The following is a 9,625-nucleotide window of genomic DNA, read 5'->3' as shown; positions in this document are numbered from 1 at the left end:
AATCATTCAATGATTATTGATAAATCAAAATCAAAAGTTATAGTCTTTCAAAAGCAACATCATAGCCATAGATGCCTATTTGATTGTAAGCCAACAGAGCCAGTAACACCTTTCCTTACCTGGAATAATTTTCACTGAGACTGGATATTGCTTCCCACATCATCAAAGTAGCCACTTAGAAAAAGGGCACAAATGAATTTAGTGCTTAAAAAAACACATAACTATCCAGTTTTCTTTCCGTTTATTAAAGTATATAATGCCAAACTTATCCCAAGCCCTTATATCAAACTGAAATTTGGGGCTTAATACACATCACTACTGGAACAAACCCAATGACAGCATCTGAGAAGTAGCTTAAGGATGAAGCTGCTTCCCTCAGAACTGAACTGGGAATTTATGCAATTTATCTAAAATGAATGTATATAATTATTCATACACAATTAAAATTATGGAATCTGAGAGACTCCCAAAATTCTCCGTGTTAGGACTGTAAAATTTCAGTTAAAGACAACATGAATTGTGTTCCGGACTAGCAGGCTCCAAAGCCTGCAACTCTGATTGGCCCGCGAATAGCAGATCGTGATTGGTCACCGCAGACTGATCCGATTGGCTAGTAAATGGGCTGCCGCGATTGGCCCTGCCAAGAGCGGCAAACTCAAATCGCTTTCATTGGCTGCCTAGCCACAGCAAGCCCTATATAAGGGGCTGCTGCAGCTGGGATTCTTTCCTCAGATCTGAAGTCACTAATAAAGAGCTGTTGTTGTTATCTGAGTCTTGCCTCTGTTTCTGAACCATCCTCCCAGATCTAACATTGGTGATGAGGATGGGATGCGGACGCAACAAAGTCTACTAGAACTGAGCTAGCTGAAGGAACACGTGGCTGACAGAGCACAACGATGGCAACATGGCCAGCAGCGCTATACCACCCGCCCCATTCAATCCAGCTAGCAAGGACTGGGACTCATATATGGACAGATTCCAAATGTTCCTAGAGTCCAACAACCTCAAAGATGCCACACCCAGCAAGAAACGAGCCGTTTTTCTAACCCATTGTGGACCAGCCTTTTTTAAGATGGCTAAAGCCTTAGCGAAACCAGCTGAAGTTAAAACGATGGATAGGAACACCCTTGCTCCCATCCTGCACAACCATTACACCCCAGCAGTACCAACTCTCATTCGCGGACACGAGTTCTATCAGAGGGACCAGCGTGAAGGTGAGAGCATTGGGGATTTCGTGGCAGACCTGAGGAACCTGGGTGGTTTATGTGGCTTTGCCAACCTCGAAGAAGCCATGAGAGACCGAATCATCCTTGGCTTTAGAGATCCAACTGTCCAGAGCAAGATCATGGCCAAGGGAGGCATCTCGCTTGCAGATTCCATAGCAGACACCACCGCAGCTGAAGCCACTCATAAATCAGCAGCACAAATGCGCCGAACCAGCGGAATCAACCGCCAACCCACCAATGATGCTGGGAAACCTTCAGACAAGTACACATCGACCACCCATCATGAAGATATCGAGTCATCCTCAGACAGCGAGGAGGAAGAAGTCCACAGACTCCGGTCAGAACGTGATCAACGAGACCAGCGGGGTCGTAAACCCAACTACCAATGCACCGGATGCAGGGGAAACCATCCTCGATCCAAATGCAGATTCTTAGACGCCATGTGTCGTTTTTGCGAAAAACGAGGGCATATTGCTAAAGTATGCCGAAACAAAAGAAATTCCAGCCCCAGATGGAGATGGAGCAGCCCAAAAAGGAATGATGGCAACTCCACCACACAGAGGGACCACCCTAGCAACCAGTGGAACCAGTACAGCAGACCCCGAAGGTTTAACGGCACACCCAGACGAGAGGAGGCTCATCAAACCATCACCATCGGCCACGCTTCATCGCTTGACGCTAAAAAAATCCATGTAAAGGTCACCATTGAAAATAAACCTTGCATCATGGAAGTCGACTCTGGGTCCTCACTATCCATGGTATCCTGGAAAACGCTCAAGCAACTGATTCCCAACATCCAACGCCAAGACCTCAGCAGTCAGAGACTCATACTGAAAGATTATCAAGGCAACCCGATTCCAGTTGCAGGTACCCGCCATTTCCAGGTCTCTTTCAAAGGACATAATGCAATTCTACCACTCACCATTGTAGATAGAGACTGGCCAAGTCTATTGGGCCTTCAGTGGTTCGTGCCATTAGGAATCAGAATGGCTGGCATCCATCATACTGAAGACGATGACTGGGAGGCAGCCCTCGTCCACAATTTCCAAGAAGTGTTCAGCGAAAACTTAGGCAAGTACAAGGGGTCCCCTATTTTGTTTAATCTTCGCCCCGACATTGCGCCCATTCACCTAAAGCCACGCCGAGTTCCCTTTGCTCTCAAACCCAAAATTGATGAGCAACTGGACAAATTAATTGCACAAGGCATGTTAGAGCCCAGTGATCATGCCCGATGGGAGACACCAATTGTCACCCCCATAAAGCCTGACGGGTCCTTGAGAATCTGTGGTGACTACAAGGCCACCCTCAATCACATGCTGCAGCAGAGCACCTATCCGGTACCAGTCATTCAGCATCTCCTGCATTCACTTGGGGGTGGCAGAATATTCGCAAAATTAGATCTGGCCCAAGCGTATCAACAGCTGCCAGTTGATTCCAAAACTGCAGAAGCCCAAACTATAGTCACACATCGTGGTGCATTCAAATGCAACAGGCTCCAGTTTGGAGTAAGCGTAGCCCCAGGCATCTTTCAAAGCCTGATGGAGAGACTATTACAAGGCATAAAAGGGGTCGTGCCCTATTTTGATGACGTACTAATAGCAGCCCCAACAAAAAGTCAATTAGAGAAACGCCTCAGAACAGTCCTACAGAGGTTCAAAGATGCTGGCCTCAAGGTTAAGAAGGAAAAGTGCCAGCTATGCACAGAAAGGATTGAGTTTCTTGGCTACCTTCTTGACAAACAAGGAATCCACCCTACAGAAAAGAAATTGGCAGCTATCAAAAATGCCCCAAGGCCTAAAAACAAAACTGACCTCCAAGCCTTCCTGGGACTTATTAACTTTTATAACATTTTCCTACCCCAGAAGGCGACTGTTGCTGAGCCCCTTCATAGACTACTCGATAAAAGGGCCTCCTGGATTTGGGGACGTCGGGAGGAACATGCCTTCCAAGCAAGTAAAAGACCTCCTTACCTCTGATGCAGTGTTAATTCAATATAACGAGACACTCCTCTTGACTGTTACTTGTGATGCCTCACCATTTGGGGTGGGGGCCATCCTGAGCCATGTCCTACCAAATGGCTCAGAGGCACCAATTGCATTTTTTTCAAGAACTTTGTCAAAAACAGAAAGAAACTATAGCCACCTAGATAAGGAAGCCCTTGCTATTGTCTCTGCGATTAAAAGGTTTCATGAATATGTATATGGGAGACCATTTTGTATTATCACGGATCATAAGCCATTACTTGGCATTCTGGAGGGTGACAAACCTACCCCACACATTCTCTCCCCCAGAATGACGTGATGGTCGGAATTCCTAGCTGCCTACGACTATCAACTAAAATATTGCCTGGGGAAATCCATTCCTCACGCAGATGCTTTGAGCCACTTGCCACTACCCGAGCCACAGGAAGACCCAGCTCCCACGCTTCCAGTACTACAAATCGAGACAATTCCCTCACCTCCACTAACGGCCCAGGACATTGCCTTTGAAACCAAAAGAGACTCTTGTTTGGCACAAGTTCTTGGCTGGGTGGAGAGGGGATGGCCAGAATACGAACCCAAGGAAACCTTTAAGCCATTTAAAAACAGACCGAACTTTTCTCACAAAGAGGGTGTGTTTTATGGGGAGACCGAGTCGTCATACCAACTGAACTACAAAAAAAAGTCCTGCAAATGCTACACGATGGACACCCGGGCATCGTTCGTATGAAAGTACTGGCAAGAAGTTACGCCTGGTGGCCAGGTATGGACAAACAAATTGAATCCTGGGTCGCCTCTTGTAACAGATGCCAGGAAAACCAGTCAGCCCCACCAAAAGCTCCACCAGCAGAATCGAAACACCCAGGGGGCCTTGGTCACGCATTCATATTGACTTTGCGGGACCCACTAGAGGCCACACTTTCCTAATAACTGTAGATACATATTCTAACTGGCTCGAGGTCAATAAGATGAAAACAACCACTACAGAGGCAGTCATCAAGAAATTGAAGAGACTCTTTGCCACACACGGCCTACCTGATGTCCTGGTTTCTGACAATGGGCCCCAATTTACTTCCTTAGCCTTTGAACAATACCTAGATGAATGGGGCATCTGATATGCACTCACATTGCCAGCCCATCCAGCGGCGAATGGTAGGGCTGAACGAATAGTTCAGTTCACACAGAAAATGGAACAAGGTAATATCCACAATAAAGTCACTAGAATGCTGCTTCTTCAACACATCATGCCTAACAGCACGACTAACAAGAGCCCAGCTGAACTCCTGATGGCCAGGAAACTCAGATTGCCTCTAGACTGCTTGCACCCTGCCTACACCCTGGAAAAGCCCCTGGGTTCCAGCAGCAAACATCGCGCCTTTAGGGTAGGAGACCTTGTATTTGCAAAAAAAATTTCTGGGGATCCCCTCTGGATTCCTGCCCAAATAACTCAAGTCACGGGTCTCCGCTCCTACCGTCTACTGACCACTGATGGCAGAGCATGGAAATGCCATATTGACCAGCTATGCTCCAGACTGACCACAACTTCCATCCCTGACCCCAACCTCGACACCATGGGAGGAGGGGAAGCGGTGAGCCCTGAAATAGAACCAACACCTGTTTATTCAGAACTAATACCGAGATCACCACACCATAGCTTGCAATACTCACCAGCTGTAGTTGAACCTGGGCAAATGAACACTTCACCAAGAAGAAGCAGCCAAGCAGGTTCAGCGAGCCCAGGGAGCCATAACAGTAGCAACGAAGCTGAGGACTCAATCACCCCGGGGGCATCAGAGGAGAGCCCCAACCAAGGCACCGGTTCACCGTTCCTGCTAGATCCAGCAAACAGTCCATCTGAACCCGAATTTGAACATGGACAATTGGAATTGCGTAAGTCGGGTAGACAGGTGCAAAGACCTGCCTACCTGTGAGACTATATAAACTCCACCCCTTAAACGGAACCGAGAGGGGAGGGGTGTTCTGGACTAGCAGGCTCAAAAGCCTGCAACTCTGATTGGCCCGCGAATAGCAGATCGTGGTTGGTCACCGCAGATTGATCCGATTGGCTAGTAAATGGGCTGCCGTGATTGGCCCTGGCAAGAGCGGCAAACTCAAATCGCTTTCATTGGCTGCCTAGCCGCAGCCAGCCCTATATAAGGGGCTGCTGCGGCTGGGATTCTTTGCTCATATCTGAAGTCACTAATAAAGAGCTGTTGTTGTTATCTGAGTCTTGCCTCTGTTTCTGAACCATCCTCCCAGATCTAACAAATTGTACAACTGATAAGTTATATTAGGAGAGGTGTTCTCCCTTTCTCTTGTACAACTGGAGAACACATCTATTACTGGAACGTCAATTGTCTAGGAGAGAGAGGTAGGGAGAGATCAGTATCTTGGCCTGAACATCACACAAATGACCCTATTGGAATAAAAATAACAGACAGCATATTCTGGCCCAACACAATTTTAAAAAATACACATAATACAGCTCATTATTTGAGCAAAACGGTTAAGTTGAGATCTGGATGTGTGGGTGTGTTTATGGTAAATTGTATGGGTGATACAGAAATGATTTATATTCTTTATTCTTATTCTTTCTTACTAAATTTATTCTTGCATTCTGTTTTTATACACAGATTTATTAATGTTCTGTGTTCTGCATTATGCAGTTTGATATGACTTCGTGGGAAGTCAACAATAAATCATTCAAATATGTCTGTGAGAACTAATAAGGAGCTATTAAAAATGAATATTTGGATTTGATCTGACCCCAAATATAACACAGCATTTTTCATTGCTTTTTCAGATCAGTGTTGAACCCATTTCAGAGACTCTGAGTGATAAAAGCAAATTCCCCTTTTTCCACCCATTGCTCCCCACACAAGCATTCCAGTACCCAGGAATTGTCCAGCTGCTGCTTCACTTCAGATGGACCTTGATTGGTCTCTTTGCTTCAGGCACAGAGGAGGGAGCACATTTCATGAAGGCTTTCCCTCCTATGCTTGTCCAGAATGGAATTTGTGTTGTTATAACACAACAGTTCTCAACAACTGGTCATACAGCATCCCTCAGGGAGGCCCTCTCTAAGTGGAGACAAGTCAACATCTTTGTTCACTTCGTAGAATATGATTCCCTTTGGGCCACAATTCTTCCTTTCCATTTAGCACTCAGGCGTTTGCCAGGACCCATTGAAGGGAAAATCTGGATCTTGACAGTCTTGGGCCATTTCACAATTAGAAGGCACAAACTTCTCAAATTTATCCATAGTATTTGGACATTTGGTTTGGGGAGGAAACCTAAGCAGATATCATTTGAACCCAATTTATTTTTGGAACCCCAGGTTGAAGATCATTATTTCCACTGTTCCCTTTCCAAGCAGGTCTTTTCTGTCAAAGGCCGCAGAAGATGCACCCAAAAAGCCCCACTGGACACCCAGCAGAAAAGGAACAGGATGAGAATTGAAAATTATGCCCATTTGTACAGTATCATTCAGACTCTGGCCCAGTCCTTGAATGCTGCCTATTCCTCCAGATCGAGGAGGAGGAAAAGCAAGGAGGTCCAAGAGAGGCTGGAAGGTTGGAGGCTGCAGCCATGGCAGGTAAGAGGTCCTGACAACAAGGATCCCTCAAAGTTAGTAACCTTTTTGAAAGTACCCAAAGGAGATGCGGAAGAACCTTCTGAGGGCAATAGCTTTGGCCAATTTAATCATTCATGTCAGAGGATTATGTTCCTAAGAGAAAGCGCCATGACAGATATACAGTATTCTGATATTAAAAACTGCTAATTTTAAAAAAGATGGGTGCATTTTAAATAAATTGCTATCTTTCTGGGTTTATGATTAGATTGTGTAGATTTCTTACCTTCATAAATCTGAGGGAGCCCCTGAGATTATCTAACCCAACCCCTCCTCTCTGCAGGAATCCCAATCAACCAGAGAAGAGGAGACTGACCTCTCATTCACTGGCTCAGCTCTAAAAACAGTTCCTCTTTTTAGGATGTGTTTCCTCTCATTCAGCCAGACTCTCCTCTCTTGTCACTGAATTCATGTTTTCATGTCTGACACTCTGGAATAATAGTGAGCAGAACTTGCGCTCGTGTGTAACGTGTGTCCGTGATGGGAAGAGGGCTGTATCCTCCCTTCTCCAACCAAGAGATTGTGTCAGTTGGAAAAGGTGCTCCAGACTCCTTCTGATTTTTAGCTTTTCTCCCTGTAATTATCAGGTTAATTATATGATTATTCATCTAATAAATTAGTTACTGCCACCAATTTACTACAATCAATGACAAATATACATTAATAATGTCAACAAGTACAAATGAAGCCTTGATGATAGATCTACATGATAGAGTTCTCATCCATCTGCTCTTATATGAGATACCTTCATTTATTAAGTCCAAATTGCGAAATGTATTTTTCAGATATTTTTCTACTGGATTTAATTTATACACCTTTCATCATTGAGAAATTATATTTTTTTCCTGGAAGCTGGGAATGTTTTTCTTTTCACTTTATTTTATTTCTAAGAAAGTTCAAAAACAAACCACTAAAACATTAAAAAAGCAAAAGAAACAAGAAAGAGACTAAATCTTTTTTAATGCACTTTTTCTTTTTAATGTCTTGTTGAAGCTAGGAGTTTTTAAAAAGTGAGCTAAGTAGCTTTATCTAAGAATTGGAATAAATCATGTGTCAAAATATCATGATTTATCAATTCAATCTGCCTGTGTTAATGAATATATTGAAGAATAGATAAGCAGGGATTAATTTTTGTTCATATCTCCCCAATTCTATGAGGAACAGTGAAATTTATTTGAGTAAAAATTTTAAGATATTCTTTTCCCACTTAATTATAACTTCTACTGACCCTCAATTAACTTGGATTCTGATCATGATTTCATGAAGATGTTTGTTAATCCTTTGATGAAATCAAGTTATATCAAAAACATTCCCACAGTCTACTAACAAAGTCTAATGATATGTGGAGATGACCTTGGGGATGGAGGAAAACATGCTGGCTAGAAATAATCAGATTTTTAAAGAGAGATTGGACAGCCACTTGTCTGAAATGGTATAGGGTCTACTGCTTGAGCAGCGGGGTGGACTAGAAGACCTCCAGGGTCCCTTCCAGCTCGGTTATTTAGTATTCTGTACATAGGAGGCAGGAGAGCCTTCAGCTGCATAACAGGCAGAGAAAGAAACCCAGAAAGGATCCTGTCTGATTTTTCAGGCTGCAGAAATAGTGTGTGTGGTGGTGATGGTGGGATTTGTGCTTTCAGACTTCAACGTTCCACTAAAATAGCGTTAAAATAAATGAGAATTAACTCAGGTGTCCTGCCTGTTTACCTGGGAGAAGGTTGTTAGTGTTTGGGGACAAACCCCCAAGCAGAGTATGCAGCAGCAGTCAAGCCAGGCAGCCAAATGAGAGAGAGGCTGGGCCCAAGAGTATACACACACTGGAGACAAAAACACTGTTTGTAGTTTTAAAATAGTTATTTAATTCACACAGAGATTAAGAAGTGTCATTCAGTCCATATGTCATTATCCAGTATATCCATCCAGTTACCTAGTCAATTAACAGTCAGTACAATGTTCTTATCTGCTTGTAAATCTTCTCCTTCCGATACCTTTCTCTCAAAGACAACGCTGAATCCTCAGCTCACTAAGCAAACAGTCCTTGTGTTCAGGTGAAATGGTATCTGGCAGAGTAGCCTCCAAGAGTAAGCAGACAGACGTTCCAAAACAGCAGGCAGCAGACCAGGAACAGAACCAGGTGCATCCAGAAGCCGGGGTCTATTTCGTTTCCCTTCCTACCTTTATTGCTGCCTGTAACCGCACCCACAATGACATTGCAGTTTCTTGTGCTTAAAGCTACAAACACTTAAACCTAGGTTTACATATTTATTCAACCCAAACCAGTTGGAGTATTCATATACCCAACATTCTCCCCTTTTGGGTGATATAAATATATAACCTTTACATTCTAAACCCATATTTTTCACAACTCTCTAGATGCTTAATGGCACCTTGGGCTTTAGTAAAATGATCAGCAATATTGTCCTCCGACATGCAGTACTCCAACTGTATCAATTTACTCTTTACAGACTGTCTTACATTAAGATACCTCAAATCTGTATGTTTACTTCTCGTTTTAACTGCAATATTAGTGGCCATTTGAATTGCTGCCTGATTATCCTCATGTACAACTATAGGGTAATTTACCGTTATACCCATATCCTTCAACATTTGTTTGTACATAATTAACTCAGTACACAATAAAGATAAACAGGAGAATTCTGCCTCCATAGTAGACAAACTTATATGCTGTTGTCTAATTGACTTCCAACCTATTAATGTCTTACCCAGCATTATGGCTGTTCCTGAAGTCGACTTTCTAGTATCTCTTTCAGCTGCAAAACTAGCATCTG

General features: G+C 43.7%; 2 protein-coding genes and 1 long non-coding RNA gene across 5 annotated transcripts in view; 2 read left to right on the top strand and 1 right to left on the bottom strand.

Moving 5' to 3' along the window:
• The window catches only part of LOC148123670 (vomeronasal type-2 receptor 26-like), a 211,190-nt gene that overhangs the window by 117,553 nt on the left and 84,012 nt on the right, over positions 1-9,625 (top strand). The gene's annotated exons all lie outside the window — the stretch shown is intronic.
• LOC148123672 (uncharacterized) overlaps positions 1-9,625 on the bottom strand; it is a 127,379-nt gene that overhangs the window by 88,603 nt on the left and 29,151 nt on the right. The window lies entirely within an intron of this gene.
• LOC148123673 (vomeronasal type-2 receptor 26-like) overlaps positions 1-9,625 on the top strand; it is a 128,075-nt gene that overhangs the window by 102,363 nt on the left and 16,087 nt on the right. For all 3 annotated transcript variants that reach the window (XM_087919075.1, XM_087919073.1, XM_087919076.1), the window contains one exon: positions 6,009-6,800. In XM_087919075.1, the coding sequence (XP_087775201.1) occupies positions 6,009-6,800 (792 nt within the window). The remainder of the gene's footprint in view (positions 1-6,008; positions 6,801-9,625) is intronic.

Source organism: Pseudonaja textilis, unplaced genomic scaffold (assembly GCF_049901715.1).
Source record: "Pseudonaja textilis isolate UNSWEBS1 unplaced genomic scaffold, rPseTex1.2 PTEXSCF25, whole genome shotgun sequence".
NCBI classification, from domain to species: Eukaryota; Metazoa; Chordata; class Lepidosauria; order Squamata; family Elapidae; genus Pseudonaja; species Pseudonaja textilis.
This window is presented reverse-complemented; position numbering and strand designations above follow the sequence as displayed.